We start from the raw sequence: 26,733 nt of genomic DNA on the forward strand, positions 1-26,733 counted from the left end.
ATGTTCAGGTTGGTTTCTTTTTTTCCGTAGGAGACTTGCCTTTGTTTCTTTCCTCTCATTCTTTGTACCAGCCCACTTGTCTCAGGTTAAATGAGACTGCAGCTCTCTGAGTAAGGAGTGTGTTATTATCTCATCCCCTTCCTCCCAGCAATGCTTTGCTTTATGTGTCCTTATGCTTCTTTGCATTGTTCAGCAGATGCTCTAGCCTTTAAAAAAAATAGAAATGAGAGTAATAGTTACACAATAAGCAACAAGAATTACACTGAGTACAGGGGACTGTCAGAAACGGCTCTTCATGCTGAATTTACACAGCAAGTACTCATTTGAAGATCTTTTCAGTTAAAGTAATGTATAATGTTTGTAATCTTATCTTGAACATCACCACAGCGAGTCTGGTCCCTGTCTCTATTGTGCAGCCTGCTTTATCTTGGAAGTTCTGGCTCAGTGGGTGTGTGGCATGGTGTCCTTTGGATTATTTTTGTGTGTTTGTTTTTTAAATGTTTGAATGCAGAAGCTTTAGAATGACTTGGCTCATTGTGAAAATGAAATTGGCAGTAACACTGTTTAACAAATTTGGGAGACTTTCAAAGCTCTTCATATTGGTATTGCAGATTTCAGTTATTCAAAGTGTAGCTGGGTAACGTTTCCACCTATCAGGCACTGCACATACATTAATTTTGGAAATAAGCTCATTTTAAGATATTGTTTTCAATGCAGCCAAGTTCCTGTTTTCTTACAGGAAAGCACGATGAAAGTCCAAAGCATTCCATGAGATATAAATGGACTTGGCATATAGCTATTTTCTTCTGATCTCCAATCCAAGTTCCTGTTAGATTTGAAAGGAGGTTTGATCACAGATAGTTGTGATGCTGTTTACCTGAATATCTCAAGAACCCTCTTATTTCACAGTGATTCAGTTAAAATTCAGGGCTATCTTCTTCCAGCATTTCAGAAAATTTATTTTTAGCAAGTCAGTCCTTGAAGTCAAAACATTCAACTGATAGCTCTTGCAGTGTTGTATTTGTTGGCATCAGCTTCTGAAAACTTCAGTAGCTGGTGGGTATCTACCACCAGTATTGGTTTCAAGATCTGATTTTTTCTCTGCTGTGAAAACTGTTGTGCACAGCTCAGTATTTGTTCACATGCGGTGATGCTTTAATAAATCTGGAGTGTAAATAGGTCAGCTCCTTAAAGCATGCCTGCTGTTGCTGTGGCTTTGGGTTGGCTGTACAAAAAATGGCCCTTGGTCCCATGCAAAAGAGTGGGGAGATTTACCAGCCCAAAGAGTATACTGAGCACTACTGGCTGCTGCTGATGAATTGAACAAAATAAAGAGTATTTCTTGTCTAGTAAATAAAAATAGTGTTGAAAGACTACACCTGATGTTGTTGGAACATGTAAGTGGCCATCCAGATATTATCTTGGGTCGTTTCGTCCTGTATTTTTGTGTTCCGTTTCCACAGTTAAATTGGCTGAAGAGAGTTTGCATGTGTCACATAAATATATGTTTCCTACTGTATTAGCGTAAAATAAAAACTCAGATGTCAGTCTTCCTGTTGGTTTGCAGACAAATGTGGAACCAGAATATGCATTGATTTTAAGGGAGAAAGACCAAAAGGTGGACGGGAACGTTGTATCAGAAGATCAAATATGTTACAAGCTGACTGTTAATTGCATTTTGTGAATGTAAGAGTTAAAGCACCATATTGTCCCTTTATGCTGTGGAACACTCAGTAGTTTAAACATCACATTGTCTTAATTGTCAGCAATGCCTATGTGGCACTTGGCTGATTTTTCCTTGGGAAGTATTAGAGTGAGCACTTCTTTACAAGCCTTGTTGCTGCCAGTGTCGACTCGCTGGTTGTTAACTGCCGATTAAATTGGCTGTACGGATCAGAGGGGCAGCTCCGTGGTGTTCCTGGTGTTGCTCCTTTCCACATTGCCCCACGTGCTGGTGGCCACAGCAGCACTGTTACTGCTGCTCTCAGGGATGCTCTGCAGTTTGAAGCTCTGTGGTCAGGGTCAAACCCTGTGGCTGTGATTTCCTGCTCGTTTCTTCTTCTGCACTCTGGGCTGATGCAGCAGGACAGGGAGCAGCAGAGACCACGCAGGTGTGGGGCTCTGCCTTGGCTCACAAGTGGGTTTTGCAGGATTCATTGCGCTGTTCACAGGTTATTTGCAGGCGAACACAGATGTTATCACTGATGTGTTTTATTGCTTTTGTCTGCCAGTTCTTTTCTTTGTACCTGTCAACAAGTGCTGGATTGTTTTTGTTTTTTTTTTTTAATTCTCCTCACATAGGAGGTTGTGTGGTTCCCAGCCTTGTCTGGCTTCTTCCCCCTGTAAACTCCTCACCCTGCCCGGTCTGTTCCCAGCTGTCTGGGCAAAACCCCTGCCTGTCCTAGCAGGGAAAAGGAAATAGGAGCTGCTGGTGTAAGGCAGTGATGGAAATGGATATTTCTTCCAACTTTGTTCTTTACTGTTTAGTAAGAGTGCTGTATGTATACACATACATATATGTATGTATGCGTGAATAACACACTTCTACCATGTTCAGCGAATGCTTTTGCCTGGCTTGCAGATTATTCTTTTTACAGATTTACCAACAATCATAGGCGATTTAAGGCTGGAATGTGAAGTGACTTGATTTGCAAGTCCCATTTCAAAACCCTCTCAGGCTCTCAGGAGTGTAACTTCATGGCATTTCTGTTTTCATATTGTATGGGAGAAAGAGTCTTGAATTTCTGAATCATTTTTTCTGTAAGCTTGACATGAAGATGTTTGTGACTCCCTTTTCTAAAGCTGCACCCTGCATCTAGGTGGAGGAGATAGAAATTAACGGTCTGTTTTCAAAAGTCCTGGGTTATTAAACCATAATCAATTGATTATCATCTTTTTTAAAAGTCTTTTTAATCCAATTATAGGTGTTTTTTATTTTAATCTTTGGAATTCATTAACAAAAACCTGCAGCGTTGCTTGTAGCCATGAAAAATTAGAGTACACCCTGTCCTACTTAAAACTGTGCTTTAGCAAAGCTACTTTTTCCTCAAGAAATATTCTCTCATAGCTGACTACGAGTTTCCAAATGCTTAGGAAAAAAAATCTACCTAATTGATAACTAAAATTTAATCATAGTCGGATACATCCAGTTTGCATTCAAATAAGGTATTTCTCTGTCTAAATAAGCTTCCCTTGGTTGATTATTCATATTGTAGTTCAAAATGTTTAAAAATGAAAGACAGAGTTGGATGAAATGTAGACTACTTAATACAGTGTGTATTTAATATAAAAGTCATGCATTATTCATTTTTGCAATTTGAATAACTTTGAATTTAGCATCCCTGTTCTTCATCTTTTCCTTTGATGAACAATTAATTATTAAAATATAATATTGTCAGCATATGGCACAAAAATCCTTGAAAGTGTAAAATGAGCCTCGTTCTCCCGTCACCCCTTGATAAAGGGATACTCCGTATTCTCGGTTTTTCAGAGAACGTTTGTCCAGCATCTCAAGTATTTCCATCATTCTAAATAAAAGGTTTTGCAAGTTAAAAATGGCTGAATTGTTAATTAGAACTGAAGTGTTATTTCATAAATTTTCCGCTAAACAAGGATGCAAGGGGAAAGCTCTTTTAAAATGTGTCTGTACCTCTCCCATCTATTTCACTTATAGTCACTGGCTGTTAGCACAAGAAGGACGCTTGCATGTCCAAATACTTTCAGATTCATAGCACCCACTCTGTGCTCAGCTTCCATAGAGAGAGCTTCTTAAATACAAAACACCTCATTTTGCTGTGAAGCTGCGTCTGTGCTGAAGTTTGAAATCAAATCCTCTGACTTGAGTTTGCAGTTTTTCAAACCATTTTTTTCCTGTATAAAAATAAACCAATGAGTTTTTAATTGGAAATCAAATTAAATGCGACCTTTTGCTGTGATGATGATTTCTTGATTAGTTCTCTTTGAACTTTGGCCAATCATGTGTATTTTACTATTTATTACCTGAACGCACTTTTTTTCTGAAGGTATGCTGTGAAGAGAAGATGTTTTATTCTTTGCTTTCTTCCTTTTTGTGGGTGCAGAAGTTGTTGACATCTGCTTGGATTAGAAGGAAAGAGATGGTTACTGAAGATATTGCAGTATTCTGTTACAAAGTGGTGTATTTTGACTTTTGTAGAGTTACTCATATTTTGGAACTTTGCAAACCTGTTGATAATGTGAAGGAGGACAGAAGATCATAGAATCATAGAATGGCTTGGCTTGGAAGGGACCTCCAAGATCATCCAGTTCCAACCTTGCTGCCATGGACAGGGTTGCCACCCACTAAATCAGGCACTAGAGCGGGTCAGCTGCCCAGCATGTCCGATGAGGTGGAAAGTTGCTGCTGCCTGAATGCAGGCTTATGTTTGAGGCACTAAGAATACAGAAAGTGAGGAATAGAGATGTATGGGAGAGCCTCACGTGTTGGTATGCCCTGAGGCAGTGAACACCTTTGCACAGATTGAGAGGGAGTGAGTCAACATAAAGTGTGGAGGATAAATGTGCAGGGATGGCAAGGAAATCGTCTTGCCTGCAGCTGTTCCCTCCTTTCGTTTATTTATTTATCTTCACATTGTTAAGTACCACCAGCTTGCTACCATCACTGGAAGAAGCTCATCCCTCAGCTTGCTGGACCCCAAAAAGGAGTTTCTTGGGTTAGGGGGGAGAGCATTTCTACCTCTGACATGTTCTTACGGTGCTGTGCTGACTGCATCCAGTCTTGACTGCAGGGAGCAGGACCGCTGGGACCCAGCTTTGTCCCATTAGAGCTTTGGCAAACCTTCACTGCCATCAAGCTGAAGAGCAGTTCACTGAGTGCTGAAACCACTGAATGCGGTGTTATTTCAATGCTCGCATAAAGCATGGAGATAGCAAGGGCTTTTCACACCTGCATACGTTCTGAAGAGGAGCGTAGAGGATCGACTAGTGTGCTGGCTGCTCTTTTAATAATCAACACTTCAACTCTTATGGAGTGCTCCTGATAGGGTGTTTCTATCTTTCATTACATATATACGATTAAAAACATTGTTGCCCTTACACTTTGCTAGGCTGCCTATCAATGTGAAGTCTGTTTTAAAGACACGTTAAAAAGAAGGAAAAAAAAAAAAAGTGTAATTTTGCTTGTCAAACTCCCCCACAGAGAAGGAGACCTTCCTGGATCCCTTTGTGCTGAGGGACCTGCTGCCGACGTCGCTGGGGAGTTATTACCGCTACACAGGCTCCCTGACGACTCCTCCATGCAGCGAGATCGTGGAGTGGATCGTTTTCCGGAAGCCTGTTCCCATTTCCTACCATCAGGTATGTGTAATTCATCGGTGAGATCCCTTAGAATCATAGGGGCTGGAAGGGACCTCTGACGATCACTGAGTCCAGCCCCCTGCTAAAAGCAGGTTCTTGATTTACCCTCTTTAACGTGGCGTTTTCAAACCCCCATGTTTTCGTGTTGTGAACAAAAAAATTTCTGTTGACAGAACGGGAAGTGTTGGTGAATTATTTTTTTTTTCAGTAATATTGTTTCTGAACAAGAGCCATCAGTCTTACGAAGACAGTTTAACATGAAACCTAGTTTCCTTTCGGTGATTTATTTGGTCTTGTTTTTGTTAAGATTAAATTAAGCTATAGTGTAAATATTTACGTGGTGTTCCATTTTATTCTTTTTAATTGAAACTTTCTTTTCAAAGTAAAGCGAGTGATTTCAGTTCTGCTCAGATTTAGTAATTTGAACTAATTACATTAGAAAAGACATGTTTCCATTAATTCTCCATGCTTAACTGTTTTTGCAACACAGTAGAGCTGCCGTTATGTACTCAGAGAGGTGGTACACAAATCTTCCAAATTAGCACATAGCAGCTTTTAATGCAGATAGACCCCATGTCTGGGATTTGTCTGGAGAAGAGTGCTCCCAGTAAAGTAATGGATAAATAAAGTCAAATGTTTACCAGGGTATTTTCGACGTTTTAAGATTGCTGTCCTTAGAAAGCCATCCTGCTGAGGTTAGTCTTTCATTCATCTAGCTTGAGCCACTGAAAACAAAGCTTTTCAATACACTAATTCTGTAAAACCTAAGTGAGTGGTTCAGATGTTGGGTCTCACAGATTTTGAAAGGGTGGAAGGAGGTTGCTGTTCCCCTGCTCCTGGCTTGTCTTCAGTTTCCTGGATCTGTTGCTTCTCCTGTGGACCCTTTCACTCTTTTTTAAAGTGCCATGTTCAAAGCAGGTCTCAGTGTTTCAGCTAGCTACCATGAGACATGCAGATTCATGTGTTGAGCCGCCTGTGCTGGCGTTACTTTGCCTTTTTCACAACAGCGTGACATTGTTGGTGGCCAGCAGGAACCCTTTTGCTGGGTGCCATCTCCAGAGCTCTCTCTAGCAGTGCCGCTGAGTGCACACCGTGTGGTCGTGTGGGCAGCGATTCTGGCCGAAGCGTGGGACTTTCTGCACGTGGGCCCGGTTGAATCAGAGCCTTTGTCTTTTTCAGGCTGTTTCTCTGATTGTCAGGATCATTTTGAATTCTGTCCTTGCCTGCAGGATACTTGCAATCCCTTGTAGCTTTTCACTGCATCAGTAACTTCACTGTTTATTATTGGGTGGCTGCGAGGCCTGACCTGCACTCAGTTTTATACCCTGTGTACACGCCTGTGTACAAGTCAGGTGGGTCATGCACTTTTTTCTTCTTTTGTGTTTTAACAAACGCAAATAAACTGCTAAATGCTGGCAAGCACTACAGTGGTATAAAGGTACTTTATCCTGGCATAGTTTCTTTCCTATGCTGTACTGTAATAACTGCGCCAAGTCAAGCCTTTAAAATTTGGCGTTGTGCTGCTTTATACATGTGTGTGTGGTTGGAGGGCTGGGTGTTCTGCGTGGAGACAGGCTTTCATTGATACTACAACACATGTGGAATAAATAATAGTATTCTCCCCTTTGGCAGCTCTGGGGATGGGTGTATTTTAAGAGCCTGCCACCCTGCCATTGCTGTGATTATTATTTGTTCCTCTAACAGAAACAGTGCGGTATAATCCATTGCCACAGTTTAACCTTCTTTATCACAAACCCCATGAAACAGTCTGTAATCCCGGAGGAGGAAAGTGATATTGTTTAAGCTTTGCTGCTGTTCCAATTAAATCCTTGCTTTTGTGCAAAATACCTTGCTGTAAAAAGGACAGTTCTGAAGTGGTCCATTTGTAGAGGCTTCTCTATTTTATTCTCGGTGCTCCATCATCATCGTCTCTCCTGTTAATTAAACAACAAAACAGGACAAGCCGTGTCACCCTGCAGATGCATTGTAAAGCTAAGTGCATTCAGTGACCCAAAGCACGGCATTATCTCTCATAATGCATACCTCAGAGTATCTCATTGTGCTTATAACAGTTTTAGTATTTTTAATTACCATTTTTATGTCCAGCCCTTAGAACACTGTGCACATCAGGCTGTTATGGTTTGTAATTACATGACTTGAAATTTTAGATCAGGTTTCTCTGTATCTACAACACTCTTATAACAGCTTTTGATTTCTTCTTCTGAACAGGAGCTCTTGTACTCCTTGAAGAGCACGAGTGTAGCTCCTTGACTGTAGATCTTCTCTTTTTTTTCCCTGGCAGCTATAGATCAATTAATTTCTCATTTGCGGTAGATAATATTTTTATAGTAAAAATGAAGTTGAAATGACTTATATATACTTCAACACATAAAAAGGGGAAGGTTAAAAATCATATTTGAACTGGCAGTTGTTAAAATGCAATTATACCTCCCCAAGGTAGCATGGCAGAAGAAAATATTTTAAAAGTTCTCATTGAAAGTTTAAAAATTCAATTAATGTCATGGAAGCGTAAGCCTAGAGCCTTGACTTCACAAGGAGCAGTTGCTATCCAGTTTATGAGCTTTTACAGAGTAACTTAAAGACCTGTTAGTTACCTTCTTCAGAACTGGTTCTCCAGCATGGAGTGGAAAACAAGTAAATATTTAAGGAGTTACAGTCAGTGTCTCCTTGGAAGGTCATAGAGGAGCACAGGGCTTAGCAAGATCATCTGGTTTCTTACTTAAGACAAAAGTATGAGATAATAGTCGTTTTACCTGTTTTTTAACCCATCTGTCAATGCTTCTGAGTACTTTATACTAATAATTAGCAGAGTTTTCAAGATTTTTTTGACACCTTTCTCTTAAGAATCAGAGAGAAAATTACAGCAGAGAGCTTGGGAATATGACATTCATCTCAGATGCAGAAGAACAATCCAAATCCCACCATCGGTGCATGCACTGGAGGCTTGATGCAGTACCCGGGTCCCCTGCCTGATATGGGAGCTGGCCACTAGCGGTCACCTCCCTGCTGGTCGCTCACTCTCCGTGTGCATTGGGCTCCCTGCTTGTACAGTAAGAGCAGTTGTCATCAGGGGGAAGCTGCTGCTGACGATGTACAAGGATGTGCTGTTATCTTGGCAGTGACTGCCCATTGTGAGGCTCGTTTCCCTTATATTGCGCGTTGGTGCAGAGCTGCCAACTCAGGATCTGCGCTCTGAGGTCCATCTTTTCTCCCTCCTGCTGTCCGTGCTGTGCTCACAGTGATAACATTCCTGTATATTTCTCCATTAGCCAGCCTAGCATGCATCCTCACTCCAGGGAGACTGACTTTTGAAATGAAAAGTGTTAAAATTGACTCTACTTGCCGGTGGGTGTTGGAGAAGTTATACAGATTTCAGCCCAGTAACAAGGATCATCCAGCCCAGCAGAACTGGCAAGCTGGACAGCAGTGGCAGAAAGGAGTTTCTGTTTACTGGTTTGAAGGGAAATTAAATATTGACAGTGAGCACCTCTCGATTCAGTGGAGTATCCTTAGCTGTTCTGTTACACCGTCCTGTGATTGTTTTTGTCAGCACTGTCAGCTGAGGCTACAATGATAATTTTTCCCACTTAGAAGTTTCAAGTCTCTTAGACTCTATTCCATACTTTTAGAACAGAAGCACTTAATGAGAAGGATGTTGTGTTCACAGTGACCTGTCATTAAACCATGAGTGTAATCCAAGACTTTTTTAAAGTCTTGGGCCAGATTCTGTACTCTCCAAATTTATACTATCAATATATGGAATTGATGTTGATGTAAACAATATCAGCAGTGAATCTTTCTCTGCTCTGTCTTGCTCAGCCTTTCCAGCAGCGACATAACTAATTCTAGTTCTTGACCTGAATGATAACAAGCTATTAGTAAATGCTATCCTGACCTTGATAGCTGTGAGAACAACATTAGCTGAAAATATTTTCATCTTACTTTGCTAGAAATTTTGTTCTAAGAAATGCTGAGATCCAAAGTAACAGAAAAGTTTCCCAATTACATTTCTTTCTTACAGGTTAATACATTTTATTAAAAATAGCTCAAATCTGAATACAGCTGAGAAAACTTACTCCCAGAGGAATATATGCTAACTGTGCCCATTTTGTGTTACGTTATAATTTCTCACTCCATAGCAGATATCAGGTGGAGCAGTGGCTGGTAGGGAGGTCAGAGTGCTCGAAGCTGTGAGTCTTGAGGTTGTTCTGCTCGTGGGTCAGTCCGCTCGGGGTCTGGGTGTCCATCCCATAAGGGATGAGGTAACATCACCCACTCCTGGAAAGAGGTCTTGAGGTGGAAACGTTTTTGGCATGATACTGCAAAACAAAGCAATGCCAGCAGTGAGAAGGGCTTGGCAGGGCTGTCACACACACAGTCCTTCCAGACAACAGGCCTAAGGGAAAATGTTTCCTTGCCCATGACAGACAACCATGAGTTGCTCAAAGGTCTTCTCCTCTGCTGGGCAGGATAAGCCCTGTGCTGAGATAAGGGGTTGGCAGTGATTTCAGTGGGCAGCCTGACTTCCCACAGAGTTTATCAGTCTTGGCATCAACACTTCCTGCCATTTTACTTTCTTATCAGCCATCCAGATTTCACCACATTGTTTTCTAATTAACGTCCTTTCTCTCCTTGCCATGATGGTCAGCTGGAAGCCTTCTATTCCATATTCACCACCGAGCAACAAGACCATGTCAAGTCCGTGGAGTACCTGAGGAACAACTTCCGACCACAGCAAAGCCTGAACAACAGGAAGGTGTCTAAGTCCGCCGTGAAGGATGCGTGGAGCCAAGATATGACAGACATCTTGGAAAATCCACTGGGCACAGAAGCTTCCAAAGGTAGATTATGCTTGTAAATTTTGCACTCGACTAATGAGACTTTTTTTTTTTCTACTTTGTTATTAAATTGTGTTGAGGACAGATGTGAGCTGCCAAAGAAATAATGCAGTGTTTGCAGGTATTCTTTGCTGGTATATGTCAACAAATGAACTAATCCTATGCATGCCCGCAGTTACCTGTGAACCTCATTGTCACGAGGTACCATGTAGATAAAGCCCCAAATATGCAACAGCTGGTGTCTCTGTTCTGCCAACTGGCTGTAGGGCCTTAGAGACACCTGACAACAGGAAATGCTAAGGAAAAGGGTCACAGGTAAAAGTTTAGCCCCATTTGCACTGACTCATTGTGTGTTCAAGAGGAAAACAGAGTATCCAGATGTGGTTATGTTTTTCATTTTTTACAAGAAAAAAAGAGTTCTGAAGGAACACCGAGCTTTTAATCAAAAGTTTATATCAACCTTTTGGTAATGGTGACTAGGGGAAAAAAAAAAAAAAAACTCTTCCTTATAGACAGGTGATTTCATAACGTCTTGCTGAAGTGTTTCATGTGCCTTTTTGTAGAGCAGCTGGTGCTTCTGTCAGACACTGGATAATGAGCTGGCTGGAGGGGGCAGGAGGAAGGCTGCAGTTGTTGCATTGGCACAGACAGCCCTGGCTAGAGGAACACATCAAAAATTCTCAGAGAAATGTGTGTGGGATAAAATAAGCCTAGAAATAAATATCATTTACTGCCTTTATTTGCCTTTATTTTATTGACTGCTGTTATTTATAGGAAGGAGAAATGACATGTAGTTCCCAGTCTTCAGCCTCGAGAAGTGCACGGTGCTTAAGCAGTCCTGGGTAAAGTTAAAGGACAGGGGGCAGTTTGCCAGAAGGAAATAGCTAAGCAGATTTACAAGCTGCCCTTGCGTACCTGGCATTTTCACCTGGCCAGGCCCATAGAGCGTAGTTTTCAGATGTGAATCATGAAAACAGCTGTGTTCAGCAGCCTCACCTTCCCACGAGAGTGCTGAAAGAGTGTATTTCTCAGGGCTCATTATTCTGTGAGCGTGCTTATTTTTATATATATAATATACACGTACACAAACCTCATTTACATTAAAGGCAGCCTTGGGATGGAGAATTTACATCAGAAGTGAGAAAGAGATCTTGGAATTGAAGAGACCCAGCTACGCTCTGATGCTCTGGTCTGCAGTTTTCAATCAGTGTTTTAACAGCAACATGTGTCAATATTTATTTCTTCGGTTATATCCTGTGTACATATTACTTACCCAGAACAGTGATGAAAGTTAATAGGTTACGTTATGTTAAAAGTGACAAAACTACCTAGTTATTATTTTGAGTGCAGCGAAGGTACCGCTGGTACGCATGGTATAATATTCAAGGTTTTACTATTTTGGCCATATGCCTGAATATTCCTTTCCTCACTAGAAGGTTTTATGATTATAAAAATGTTTTAGATGCTTTTTACCCCACATGGTAAATAACTGAAACCCACAATTATGGGCATTATGAACACTAAGATCTGTAGTTAATGGGGTCACCTTGAACTTGGAAGGATTGATTTTGAAGGGGCACTTGAAGTTAACTGGAAAGATTCTCACTGACTTTGCTCCTAATGGACTCATACAACTCGGATTCGGCCAAGTACACATGGCTTCGTTAACATGATGCGAGCCAGCTCACTGGATCAAAGGAGCTGCTTAAACATTGGTCCGTGCCTGGATAGTATAGTACCTGGATGCTTGACATCTTACATACCTGGGGACTGGTTTCCTGAGAAAATGCTCCGTGGGTCCTCTCCCAGCATTTCCAGGTCCTGTAATCTCTGTACTCATGCCTCCCTGGGAACTTGAGCTTACAGCATGCTTCTTAGAGACTCTCAGGTAGGGAGTTACATATCCCCCTTCCTGTGATCTGACAGCATTCAGTGTGCCATCTAATGGCAGGGATGATGCTAAAGTCAGTGATTTCTTCTTCCCTCGAGCTTTTGCTATAGGAAGCAAATGGCTGGGCAGCCAGTCTTTTTGTACTGGCTTTGTCAACTTGTCACTTTTTGGGCTGTGTGCACACCAGGGGACACTGGAAATAGGTGCGTTTTTTTCATGAATTTAAAAATAAATAGATAGCTGCAGTGTTACTAACACAAAATGAATTGTTGCGTATCCTCCAAAGGTTACAGGGATGAGTTATAGCTGTTCTGGAGATACAACAACGTGGATGTTCCTGGCCCCTTCTTTGACAAAGGTGAACAGTGATGATGTGCCTGGACCGCTGCACATTCTGAACTACTGACATATAAATAAAATGAGTTGAAGTCATAATACTTGAGTGAAAGCAAAACCTATTGTTTATTCAGCTAGTAAATACAGTACCTCTTTATACAATGTCATTCATGCAAAAGTGCCGAGAAGCTGAATACAGAGTGCTGCTTAGGCAGACAGTCTAGCATACAAATATAAGAGCATGGGGATAGCATAACAAATTTATTTTATGCAGAGTCTTCCACACACCTCACGGTTGCATCTCAATGCCTTCCACACTGCATTAAGCAATGTGACCAGTGGCTGTCACATGTTACCTCCTGCATACTCTTCCTGGGCTTAAATTTGTATGTTGTAGAGGAAGGCAAGGTCATGAAAATGTGTCTTTTACTTACTGCAAGGTGGTATGGTTTGTGATGGTCTTCAGCTCTGGAGGGGAAGTTTGGATTTGTTTGTCGGTGTGAATTTTTGCAGTTTGTTTCTTCTGTCACACACTATTAAGTCTATGGGCAGTATTGCTAATCTAGAAAACAGTGTAGCATTTGTTACGTAAGGCTTTCTTAGTTTGGAGGAAAATGTGCCCAGAACAATTTGCATAATGTTCAGAATAATTTTCAGAATTCCCCGGTAATTAGCAAGCTTCAGATCAGCGCAAAGCAGTGAGGCTCTGCAGTTGTCCATTGATAAACGTGGGATCCTGAACTCTTTGGCAGCAAATAGGAATGTCTTTTCTCCTAGCTATCAAAGCCATCTCAGGTCACAGAACAGGCTCCGGTGAATTTGGGTTCAGTTAGTTAGCTAAATGTGAATGCTGCATCTTTTCTTTTGGAGTTACTCTCCTTTTCCTCTCATTTTTTAATTTTAAAGAGGCTTTAAAGGGAGATGGCAGTGTTTACAACAACTGGAATATAAGATGGCGAAAATATTGTAGTTAACTTGAAATAGTGTAGAGGATTAATTTTTCAGTTGAGAGTGGAAACTCCTGTTTTTCTTTTGTGTTAGTTTTTAGTAAGAAGAGTTTCCTTTGGTTCTGTTATCTCATTCCTTCCTCCTGTTCGCAGAAGCCAATTTAAAGCAGTTCTCTTGAGAACTGCTCGTATGCCTGAGCTAAAAGCCTACACATAAGATCTCTGCTAAATCAGAGCCCGTGAACTGAACTTAATTCTGAAGTTGACCCTAGAGCTGTTTTAAGAAACCATACAGACTGCCTTTAAATATAATATTTCTGAAATACACCATTCAGGATATACACAGAACAGCTATATAATAATAACAGCTGGTGGATAGATAATAAACCATCATACCAGAGGACTCATCAGCGTTGCACTACCATTTAATATAAAGTTTTGCAAATGTTGAGGTTCTCTGTACAGATATATTAAACCATGGGTGTATTTGTAAAATATTCACCAGATACTGTGAATAACAGCCAGTGGTAGTGCTTGATTTTTTGCAAATAGCTATCTCTGTTAAAATTTTCTCCTTTGTTATCAGTCCTATCCTCCGTGGCTCAGAATTGCATCCTTCATGAATTGTATTCATGGCTTTTCATAGGCAGCTTTCAACCAGTTATCGCTAATTATTTAGCAGTTTCATGGTATACATCTCTTTCACTGGACAGAGTTCTTACTTAGAAGTCTATCCTGTTCAAGGACCTGATTCTGCATATTCTTTGGTACTTTCTTATGTTGTCCCATGAAGGAGAGAGATTTTTACAAAACTTTACCTACTTCAGCTAGATGGAGGTATGGAAGCTCAGGAGGAAAAGGTGTTTCATTTCCTTGTTTCAGGATGTACCTCATGTGAAACAATATTTGCCCATTTTATTTTGCTACTAATTAGGACCATCAAATGTTAGTTCTTCTCTTTATGTTTTTTAACTCTGGAAGAAAAAAACCTTTAACCTTTCTGTCTCATTAAACGTACTGCAAGCCTCCCAACACTTAAACAAGCATCCCATGTGAGGGGCTCTTGACATCAGAGTTTTCTTTCACAGATGCCTGATTACTTCCCCAAAGGTGTCTGATTACTCTTTGCTGGAGTCTCAAATGATGCTGTTTCCCATCAGTGGGAATTCGCCTTAGAGTACCATCTTTAATTATGATCCTAGCCTAAGTTAAATAATAAGCAGTCATAAGTTCACTCTAGTAAAACTTCGCTTGGAACTCTGACAGCTGGGACATTTCTCTAGGAGTGTGCAGGTGATCGTTTTCCTTAGTGCTCTTTGTAAGCTGCAGTGATACCATTTGGAAATCATTGTAACCTAATGCCACTAAAACCACCCAGAAGGTACTTGGATTTTCCCTCCCCCATGCTTTGCGCTGGAGGCATGGCTCCCACTATCGACCTGCAGTCAAAGATACAGCACTGCTTGAGCAAAACAGTTCAGTTCTTCTTCACTGCTTCACGGCTTCTGACACTGGAAAGGCAACCAAGGCTTCCTACAAAGGTATTGTGTTTTTGGCATGGCATCATTGTGTTGGAGTGCATCACAGAATCATAGGACCATTTGGGCTGAAAAAGACCTCTAAGATAACCAAGTCCAACCATCAAACCACCCCCACCATGCCCACTGACCACATGCCTCAGTGCCACATTTACACGGTTCCTGAACGCCTCCGGGGATAGTCACTCCAACACCTCCGTGGGCAGCCTGTGCCAGTGCCTCACCACTCTTTTGGAGGAGAAACTAATAACCAACTTGAACCTCCTCTCATGCTTAATGAACTTAAGTTCATTACTTCTTGTTCTATTGCTAGTTAGAGTGCATCTCCTCTGCAGCATTATCTAAAGTCTTAAGTTCTGCTGGGGATTAAGCGCAGTGCAGTGACATCGTCGTTCTGAGATAGATAGTTTAGAGCTCTGATGGCAGTATTTCTCAATGAGAACGAGTTATTTGCCTCATTTAGAGCCTTCGTTATTACTCCGAGTAATTTGTTTTTGCTTTCTAAATGCTCATGTTTTATGAGAACTTCCTCAAAACAACTTCATGGTCTCTTCATGCCCTCAGGTTCTCTCTGGGAGGCCAGAAAGGGTATTAGCAGACAAGTTCTACTCCTACAGAATGTATATATTTTATTCAAACCTAAATGGCCACAGAATATTGTATAGCATAACTGTAATCTCCTCTCCGAAACAACAACATTGTAAATGTAAATTATAAATCACACACATTATTGACTTCTTAACTTGGAATTGCTAAAGCAAAATGAAACTATTTATTTTCTTTAAATATCTTAGGGAAAATTCAAATGAGCAAGAACCTTTTTAGTTAATTTGTGATATGTTTACCACTTGATTATTATTGCACTTTGGAAGAGTTGGTCTTACAGGTTGATTCCCTCACAGATAAACAACTCCTTCCTCCTTTCCTTGGATCACTGGATTTTTCCTACTTTTTGATTTCATATTGTTATGAAGATTGCCCTTTCCCGTTCCATTCCTCTTTCATGAACCGTGTACTTTAATCAGGTCAGCGCCCTACTGCTGTGTACTGGTGCAGATGAATCTATGTATCATTATTAGGATTTCAGCTGGCGCAGCAGGCTGACTGGGTGCAAAAGGTTGCACTTGAGGGTGGTAACACCACACTGCTAATTGCTTGCCCTGCATCTTTCTGGACTGTAGACTTGCCCAGCTGCCACTGCACCTCAGTGCTATGAGCAAATGTACTCCCTTCCTGCTATGATAGTCTCTTGACATGCACCTTGGGTACCCGCTGTAGTCTCTTTAGGCACAAATCAGTCTGCTTCTTCTGCATGTCTCATTTGTTCCACCTCAGATTTGCTTTTCTCATCCATGTCTTGATCTGCAATGCTTGATCCTCATGTACGCTGTCTTGGAGTGCACAGTGCAGAAGTGGGAGAGGACAGGCTGCTGTATCCCTAAGAGTCTCGTACTATTCAGGTAGAAGACAAAGCATTGCAGGAGGAAAAATGGCCCATTTTGAAAGGAAGTCAGGTGCAAAAAGATGTGGTGCATACACTTGACTTCATGTTTACCTTTGTAGTGACTGTTCTATAGGCTTCTGCTTTCACTCCGTGTAACCTTTGTGAGGTTGCCATGTGAGCACTGCATGTGTCTGTACCTGAATGTAGTAGACAGCATGCCAGCAGCTTTATTAATAAGCAGTAAGTAACTGCTTGCTCTTGTTTATATGGTATGAAAGCATGACCAAAAGTGCAGGAGGAATACAGAGTGAAAGGAAACATGGTTTGGATTCATAGCTGCTACTGTAGCTAGTAGAGCCAAGCGCTTGTAAGGGAACTGGATGATTTGTTCCACTTAAACCTGTGGGGAATTCATTTCTGCACTGCCTACCCACTGGTCCAGCTGTTTGGCCCACAGAAGGACTGATTTGAATTTCAGCCTTGACTGTACATTGGACTGTACTGTGCCTGCAGACGTCTTTCCTATTGGATAAGCCTGCAAAAGCTACAAAAAGGAAGCCACTTTCCCACACTGATTTTGGGCACCCCTGAGGCAGGTACTGGGATGCTCTCCTGGCCCCATTGGCTCATTCCTCCTATGCCTCCTTCTCCAAGCAGCCCTCGCCAGGACGTTGGAAAGGGCACTTTGGCTGGCACAGCAGATACACATCCTTCCAGCAGGCAGTCCCTCTTGCTCCCCACATGGATTCAGCACCTGCCACTGAGCGTGGTTCCATGTGTTACGTCAGACACATTGTCTAAATAAGGATGTAGATGTACGTTTTAAACACAGGGCACCCTCTGTGTGCGCATACGTGTATGTAATAGAAACACAGAGCTTGCAGAGCAGATCCCCAGCAGACGTCAGCTTAGCCCAGCATGGCATCTGATGGAGCAAGGCTGCTCTGCGCCTGCTGAGGATTCAAAGTTTCAGGCCACAGCTATAGAACAATGTTTGTGAACTATATGAAATATTTGGGCTCAAACACAACCTAGTAAAACACGTAATCCATGCCTTTCAGACAAATAGGATCTGTTGCTGTGATGCCATGGAAACTCAAATGCTAGAAAGAGCCGTACAGGAATGAATCAAATGTGCTCTAAATGCTGGTTATACATTCAGCTCAGGAAATGGGCAGGTAGAAGAGGGGCAAAGCCAGCCTGCCCAGTGCCGCTGGGCTAGCAAAGCCCCACGTGGAGTTTAGCTCAGGAAGTTACTTCATGAGGCTCAAAAAACAAGTGCAGGATCTGTCAGTGTCCCTTACACCTTAAGAAACAGCCTTGTTTGAAGCGTAGTGAAAGGTAAGAGCAGGGAAGATAAATAGTCTGTCTCCTAGCTACATTCTGCCTGTGGATTGAAGTAGATCAACACAAATATTTGCGTGTACAGCACGCTCCAGAGCCTGCAAATGCCTGCTGGCAAAGTGCAGGCAAAGGTAAAGGAAAAATGCGTGCTTCTCTTTAAGGCAATTATCCTTATATATTAATAATGTCATTTATAAGTACTGCAGGAAGTTAACAGCATACGCTAAAGCAAAGAAAAGAATTGCACACATTTAGTAAAAGGAGTAGGGCAAAAATGTTGTAAGTATGCCTCATAGCACTTTTCTATGTATTAGAGCATGTGTTGTCTCTGCATATGATCCTCGCAGTCGATTTGTTATCCTCTGGGAGCACAGCCTTTGCTGAACTCCGAGATTAAATCAGACAGCCAAAAGAATGCTGTTGTTTGTCATGGGTCAGATTCCCTTCTCAGGCATTTCCATCGAGTAGCACCAACACAAGGCAGCTGGAGCTGGCACTGTATCACCAGTGGTACCATGATTATGTTGGCATGGCATTAAAGCAAGTGTGAATTTATTTAAAGTTTTGAGGACCTGATAATGAGAAGGAATATACGTGTGTGTATACATAATGTTGAAGGTATTTTTCTTCCCTTTGCTGGCAGTGGCATTGCTTTTGTCTTGTCTGCAGTCAGGTTTCTGCATGCTGCCAAGCTCAGCTCAGTATTCTGCCAATAGTGCAGGCATCGATGACGCTGTTTGCAGGCTCCTCTGACATCAGCTGGGAAACTCATGGCTGAGTCGGGCATCACTACAGCAGTGGCAGCAAGGGCTCCATCTGTCCTGCAGACCTGAAGAAGCTCTTCCAGCTTCTTGCCAGTACTGAGGCTGAGGGGAAATAAGCACCCTCTCTGCCTCAGGAGCTTGGCTGCCCACTTGTTTGCCCTATGAGGAAGAAAAGCATGCAACCTCCTATTGACCCCTCAGTTACTCCTCTTTTGACCTTGTGGGGAAAAATGCCCCATCTGCTTTGCAAGTGAGGAACATCTGCTTTGCTCCTCCTTTGCAAATGAAGAACACAGTTTCATGCCACCAGTCCTGTACACATCTGAAACAGGTGAGAAAAATGAGAAGTGAAGCCCTTCTCGCCTTCCAGCCAGCAGCTGCAGACCTAAGTAACACAAGACCCTTGTCGCTGTCTTTTAGCTGCCTCTGAGCAGTCCTCAGGCAGTAGCATGCTGTGGGCACATCGCCATATGCAGATGTTTCCTCCCTCTGTGTATGAATTGCTTCAGAAGGTCCCTGCCCATCTCACGACGAGGGATTCAGGACTTCACTGGGACATTGCTTTTCTGTGCAGAAAAATGTCAGAGTTCCATCACTCAATGCATATCCCGTGATACCAAGGAAGAGGAACGGCAGGTTTGTATTGCTGAGACATGTAGCAGGAGGGAGAGAGTGGGATTTTCCAAAAGAGGACATAGCACAGCTAGAAATAACTGCATTTAAAGTGGTGACATTTTTATGCACAGAAAAGCTAACTTAGAATATTTTTAGAGGATTTTATAAATCCCTCTGAGCTCGGTACCACTGGATTCATCATGTGAGATACCTGTGTTACAGGGAGAAGATGTATGAGAAATAACCCCATATATAGCTCCTGTGCTCTCTCATACTTCCCCTAAGTAGTTCTTATAACCACAGGCAGCGTATGCAAAAAGCGTAATGAAACCCAGGAAGCTTGGCTGCTTAAGAGAAATGTAGGCTGCTTTTGAAAACAGACAAACAAAAAAGGAAAGCTGTCGTAATCTCTCTGACGTGCCCTTTCTGCAGTCATGGGTGTATCCAAATATTGGCGGTTATTTTTTGCAAAATGATAAGCCCCCTTTTTGTCTTTCAGCTCTGTGAAATGGAGCTGCCAGGAGCTTTTGGATTAAGCTTTATCAGGCTCCAGTTAGGAAAGCCTCGTGGAGGTTACGTAGCCAAATACAACACACAAATCAAATTATAGAAGAGATGAATGTGGAGTTGTTAAATTAATTTTGTTTGTTCCAGCCCATTGGAATGTTTTTAACATGAAGAAAACAATTCCGTGCTGTATGGCTGGCCTGGCCAGTGCTTAGGACTGTATTAGCATGCTGTATTTGTCTGCAAGTAGCAAACAGGTTTTCTCTAAGCTTGAGTGAGCTTTTGGGTTTTGTTTGAAGAGGTCCAGGACGTTCTGCACTGAGGGCATTGCTGCGTGATGTGCCCCTGGTACAGCAAATGTCCCATCCTGCTGGGCCTCCCAGACCTGTTCCTGTGGCCCCAGAGAGGCCGTTCTGCCTCCAGAAGTACCTGGCACAGGCAGTCTGCTAGCCCTCCATCATGGCTTTTGTATCACCTAGACCTACACAGAGCTAGTTCAAGTATTTCTCCTCTGTGTTCATAGAATCATTAAGGTTGGAAAAGACCACTAAGATCATCCAGTCCAACCATCAGCCCACCTCCACCATGCCCACCAACCACGTCCCTCAGTGCCACATCTCCACAGCTCTTGAACACCTCCAGGGATGGTGACTCCACCACCTCCTGAGCAGCCTGTGCCAGTGCCTCACCGTTATACCACAGAAAGACGTCCTGAAATCTCCCTCAATATTTTTATTACCCCATAGGATTCGTATTTAACATAGAACATTGGTACTTTATCTAAAAATAGCTGAAATCTGCCATTTCAGTGTGCAGTGTTGTTGGCTCTCGGGCTTTGTTTTTTTATTTTTTCTGAAGCACTTTGTGAGAGTTCATTGGATTCTTTTCTTATGTTGCTTGGTTGAAATAAAACACTGACCAGCACACCAACCCACTTGCGTTTCTCTTCGGTGTATTCTGATTCGATCCAAAGGAACACTCAGGCATCTGCCTCCCTGCCCCAACCTCTTTCTGCTTCTGTTTGTCCTTCAGGCACACATTTTGTAGAATCAGTAGAAGCGCTTTAGTGTTAAAAAAAAAAAAAAAAAGAAAAGGAAGTGAAGAGCTGCAATTTTTTTAATCTTCTACTGAAAATCCAAGGCACACAGAATATTGAAAGGAAAATTACATCTGTGGAAAATGCCGGTTGTTTTGTAAATGTTGAAATCATTACATTTTTTCTTGCTTTTCAGACATTTGCTACGTTATTATACATCTCTTTAATTAAATCATCAAATTGAATTATTGGATCAAATGTTTTTTTTATTCCATTGTGTCCTGAGCAGGTTTGGTTAAATTAATAAAACCATATGTTTCATTTTATTAAAAGGATTCTTTTTTTTGCCCATTCATAAGCTGTAAAAAAAAAAGAAAGAAAGTGAGCGAACAGAAAATGTTGGTTATTACTTAATTACATCAGGTTCTTCTAAGTGCCTTGGAGGAATTGAAACCAAGTCATACTATGTCATAAAAAGTTTGTAACATTATTTACTGTGAAATAGCAGCAGAGTAAATTCAATCTCCTTTTGGCTGGCTGTGAAGGCTGCTTGCCCCAGTCATGCAGTGGCCCTGGTGAAAACATGTCAGCACATGTCTCAGTGAAGTCTTGCACTCACTGAGCTGCTTAAAGTGCCCATATCCTCGGATCACGATGCAGAGTCGCAGAGGATGTCTTAACGCTGAGCCTGTGTGTCTCCATTTACCCTTGGGACGTACCTGCTTCTCTCCTCTGATTGTAATGAGCTGTTCGGAGTTGTGTGGATGCTGGCTGCAAAGAGTGGTGTGGAAGAGAAGACGTGAGAGTCCCCTCTCCCTTGGGTAGCTTAGGGTCATTGTCCAAAAAAGCTCTGGCTCGGGATGGTTGAGAGGGGCATTGCAATTATGGTAATCTGTCCATCTCTCAGGAAGTTTACGTGGTTGAGTTATTTCTAAAACAATTGGATGCATGATCACTCTAACTGTATAAATCTCTGCATATCCTCATGGAGAACAAGGACTAGATAGTGCTTTTAGATCTGGGTAGTCCTTCACCCTGGGTACCATCTCCAATCAGATTTGATTAGGAGGAGCGATGGAGGCTGGCATGGCGTTTTGAGGAGTAATTCTGTGATGACAAAGGGCTTCAGAGGGGGCAGTTATGATTTATTGGTGCCATTATCAGTAAACAGTGATGGAAGGGAGAATTGATCTGACAAACTTAGCAGAAGGAGGTGAGCATGGAGAGGCAGACCATGGACCACGGAGCCCTGTAAATCCCAGCAATGGTGACTGCTCTCAGCTGTGCCCTCAGAGCCAGGTCCAGGCCCCCTCCACACCGTGGGTGCCCTTCAGCACCCAGCTGCATTGCCAGCAGAATGAAGCTCCTGCGTGTTTTTCTGTTGTATTGGTAATATTGTTGTTTACAGCATTCTATCTTTTTTATTGAAGGAACTGTAACTTATTTCAGCAACGCAACAGCAGAGCTATAGGACCAACCTGGAACTCCAGGCCTAGAAACAGACTTTATAGTACAACCAAGACTCTATAGAAGTGAAATAATGTCCTAATATATACCCAGCCACCTACCTGCAGCATGCATACAAGCTGAATGGGCTGGCTTTAAATGGAAAAGTCGTATTGGGAAAAATAACTGAAAAAGTGTCAGTGTGATGGGCTGGTGACACTTTGACTTTCCCTGCCAAAAGTTGCCATCTCCTTTGCCACGGCACATGTATTTGGATATCACTTCAAATTATTTTTCTTGGTTCAGAGTTTATATTTGGAAAGTGAATGTGAGAATCTGTCCTGAATTGTGTGTTTTCAACACGGTTTTTTAAAGCTTCTAAAAGAACATTTTTAAATAAAAAATCTAAACTCTGTAGTTGGAAAGCAAATGATAGACTTTATAGGTAGCATATGAGTGCCATCTAGTGTTTTTCATTAGTACCTTGACCTTCATATTTAAATTGCTTGAAAGATATGTTCTGCAGCAGCTGCGAGTGGGCTGTGCTCTGCGTCCCACTGCCCCGTAAAGTGTATGTGCTGGTTCTGTGCCAAGGTGTGCTCTTCCCTGGAGAGGTCTGGGTTTGGCCATGTGCAGTGAGCAGAAGCTGTAGTTTCCTGTCTAGTTGAGCTGTTCTGTGCTGACCACCCCACCAACTGCAGCTGGGGCCAGAAGTGACTTGTGCCTCTGCCCTCTGGGTATGGTGAGGAAGCCACAGCTTTTGGAGGCTGGCTGGAGGGTTCCCCTGCCTGTTAGGAGAAGGAGATGGCTGAGGGCCATCGGGCACTGCTCTTTCCTGTGCTGGTGATATTTTAATGATGGACAGTTTAGAGACTACGAAGGAAAATATGTAGGAAAAAAGAGCAAAAAGTAAATTCTCATGTACAAAAGATGTACTGGGTTAAGAGGAGAATGATTACTGACACAACAATGTCACATTTTTAGAGGTTACAACTACTGCCAGAACCTGCAGAGCACACTAGGTTTTTTCCTCCCTTCATATGGCAGGAAACTGGGGGCCAGGAAAGGTGGGGCTCAGCTGTAAGGGAACTTGTGAATGTGAAAATACAAAAGTTTTTAGTGATCAGGTTAAAATGTACGTGCAAATGCCAGGACTAAAATTAAGGCAAAGCACTGAGCAGCCTGCTTGCAGAGAATGGATTCTCTCCCTTTACTCCAGGGAGCAGAAAGCAGCTGCAGGTGGTATTAAATCCCATTGGTCTCAGTGGATTGCAGTGTAAGCTATTACTGCAGGCAAGGGCATTAAAGAAAAAACTTGGGTCTTAGAGTGAGGCACATTTCTCCCTGTTTGTTTTCTCTCAGTTATTTACAAGAGCTTCATATTTTTTTCTTCCTTTTTCAGCTTGCAGCACTCCCCCGGTCAACATGAAAGTGCAGCCTGTGAACAGGACAGCGTTGCTTGTAACCTGGAACCAACCAGAAACCATCTACCATCCTCCAATCATGAACTATATGATCTCCTACAGTTGGACTAAAAATGAAGACGAAAAGGAGAAGACGTTCACCAAGGACAGTGACAAGGACCTGGTAAAACCATAGCATCAGCCCCAGACACATGTATCAAGCTATCCTTACATTGTTTTCTCAGCAGAAGGAAGCAGAGAAGGAAAGCAGTTGTTACATTACAGACAGGCTAGCGTTTGACTTGCAGTATATTGCTATTAGATTATTAGGCATTAGTTGAACATTACCTAACAAACTTACCCAAAACACTGGAGTCTGAATTTATAGTTTATGTGAGTGCATAAAGGACTAAATCTGCAGACACATTTTCATGTGCTGTTGCTGAGAAGCAGCTGGCTCAGGACGTAGTTAGACTCTGAGTACCTTTTAGCTTCTGTTCAGCTCACAGCTTTTCACATTAAAATCCCCGATCCCCCCAGATCTGCTGCTGGGCTCAGGCTCTTCGCTGTGCATAGCCCTTTGCAGTCTTTGGATCGGTTTCTGATCAGTAAGCGCTGCCAGCAGTAGTCAGGGCTGGAGGATTATTGCCGAGTGGCTGTGTACATGCACTGCCTCACTCCTGCTGGAAGAGAAAAAGTGGGAAGAGCAAGACAGCTCCAGCACAGATGCAAACACTGATCTATCTCCTCCATTTAGGATTTGATCTGCTTGTCATTCTTGTCTAAGTGGAAGCAAGTATTGTACCGGTCTTTAACATTCTCTGCATATAAAATCAAAGTGACATATTCAGGTTTGAAAGGCCTCCGTTTATTGTTAATCAAAGAAAGCCTCTAGAATAATGAAATCAGTAATTGTATATGCACATGAAAAATGCAGGAGCACAGAGTGTTATTCCTAATGACTGTTATCGTATTTTTTTTTTCAAATACACAGTCCTCTGGGCCCATTCAATCAGTTATACAATAATACTTCTCTTATTCCCTTAGATGAAGATTCTTTTACTTCATTTTCCATTTATATTTTCAATTTCCCCACTAGACATTGTTATCTGGGTCACATTAGGGAATGATGTGCCTCACAAAACCAGACAGGAATGTATTGAAAGGCACCCAAGGTTATGATGTATTGTAACCTCTCTCTTGTCATAACTTCTCACTCTTAAGGGAGATTTCATTTTAATCAGGTATAGGGAGGAGAGCCTTAATCAGCAAAAATGAGGTGGGCACAGAGACGGCATCCTGTTTGATGTAAAAGAAATAATTAAAAGTGCAGGGGATGTGATGGAGTGATAGCTTGGAAATAAATTGCTGTGAGACCCTGTGCTGAGCAGCAGAGCTTGGAGGTTAAGAAAGCAACGACAGCTTAGTCTATTTTAGGGGCAAGAGAAGAAAGAAACTCTTTTTCAGAGGAAAGTGCAATTTGCCTTTAGTGCTCCGGCAGAGACAGCTGGGCTGTCCGATCTTGAAACAGAGCTAGACAGTGTTTTGCTAAAGAGCTCACTGGTATTTCAAGTGACCTCCACAGCCACTGGTGCTTTCTGCTTGAAAACGTGAACTGATGTGATTGCAGTTTAAGGCAACACAGAGAAGTAGCTGGAAGGCAGCAAGGCAGCATCTTTAGTGTAAGAGTGTATAGCAACATCCCAGCCCCCCGTGTGCTGAGTCGTCACGGGCCACCAGCATCAAGTTGCCATAACCTGTTGGTTGCAAAATAGTCAGTTTGAACACAGTCCTTTTCTGGGCTTAAAACAGGTTTGGAACTTGCATCTCCGCCAACAGAAATCTCATTTGAATTCCTTTAAGATCAAATAATTTGGAGTGTTGTTTCTGAGATCAGAGACCCTCGGAGAGGAAGGCTGTCAAGGGCCACGTTCACCTGTTTCTCTTCCTTGAGAAACAGGACAGAGTCAGCGAAGTCTGAGTGAATCATTTGTATCCCAGGGAAATCCTTTGGCCATGGCCATGCCCTTTCCTGGTGAACCAGTAAAAATTTCCATTCAGATATCAGTGAGGACGTTTGTGCCATGTAAGACAATGTTAGCACAATGCTTTATATATTTCAAACTGATCGTGGACAGTACTGTGGGGGTAAAAAACTGAATAATATCTATTTTTTTTAAACAGAAGGCCATCATTAGCCATGTCTCACCTGACATCCTTTATCTGTTCAGAGTTCAAGCAGTTTGCCGAAATGAAATGCGTAGTGACTTTAGCCAGACTATGCTCTTTCAAGGTAAAAAAACAAACATACATACATATTCTTACATTAAGTGACTCTTTGTGTGTTTAACATTTTCTTTGCAGAGTGCTATATGGTGTGGAATGATTTCAGATGATGTTTGAATGCATGCAGATAATGCTCATTTCATACTGTGGCGAGTGACCATCAGAGTCTTATTTCCAGTGATGGGGGCTTGCCTAATGCAAAACTTTTCCTGGTGTTAGTTTTCTAAAACAAATCCATTGGACACTCTTATGCACTGGGGCACAACTATATCAGAATGTGTGGATGATTGCTGTCCGCTTTATGTAAAGGGAAAAGATCAGTCTCATGTTGAGAACTGCATGTAGAGATGTTTTACCATGCACACAGCATGGACACAGCTTAGTTCTGTCCCAGTGTCTTCAGCATGTGCTGTGTTGTTGGCAGCATTGCACAGAGAGCAGCGATCAGAGAAGGAATGTCCTGTCCAGTCAAAATCTCACAATTTCTTAGCATCTTATCTCAGCATAGTGTTATGGAGTTTGCTAAAGTGCCAGGCAGAAGTCAGAAACTTGTGTGTTACTGATTATGGCCTTTTTAGGCAGATGGTAGAATTGAAAGATGCTTTGAGATTTGACCATGATACCTATTCAATTACAGTTAAAGGAGTAAATAGTTATTGGCGGTTTTGCCAGATACTCTGGGAACTCTAGATCAAAGCAGTGGAAGTGATACACACGTCTACAGTGAGAGCAGATGTTATGTTTCCTTCCAAGTCTCCCCTAAAAGAAATTTTATTTCAAATCTTCAGCTGTGTGCAAGTGTCAACTTGAGCTTTCAAAACATTATTCAGAATGTGATTATAGTTGTACTTTCAGTAAATAGCAATAAATAAGGCTAATATTATCACAAAGGCAGAAAAAAGGCCAGGCCTGAGTGGTTAAAGAATAACACATCTCTCTTTAGTCACAAGTCTGAAGTTAGGTGAATAATACCAAAATTGCCT

At 42.0% G+C, this 26,733-nt stretch overlaps 1 protein-coding gene across 2 annotated transcripts in view; it reads left to right on the plus strand.

The window, feature by feature from the left end:
• The window catches only part of PTPRG (protein tyrosine phosphatase, receptor type G), a 379,675-nt gene that overhangs the window by 282,114 nt on the left and 70,828 nt on the right, over positions 1-26,733 (plus strand). For both annotated transcript variants that reach the window (XM_021409043.1, XM_021409044.1), the window contains exons 7-10: positions 5,177-5,334; positions 10,004-10,196; positions 23,464-23,648; positions 25,649-25,757. In XM_021409043.1, the coding sequence (XP_021264718.1) occupies positions 5,177-5,334; positions 10,004-10,196; positions 23,464-23,648; positions 25,649-25,757 (645 nt within the window). The remainder of the gene's footprint in view (positions 1-5,176; positions 5,335-10,003; positions 10,197-23,463; positions 23,649-25,648; positions 25,758-26,733) is intronic.

The sequence above is a fragment of the Numida meleagris genome, chromosome 11 (assembly GCF_002078875.1).
Source record: "Numida meleagris isolate 19003 breed g44 Domestic line chromosome 11, NumMel1.0, whole genome shotgun sequence".
NCBI lineage: Eukaryota > Metazoa > Chordata > Aves > Galliformes > Numididae > Numida > Numida meleagris.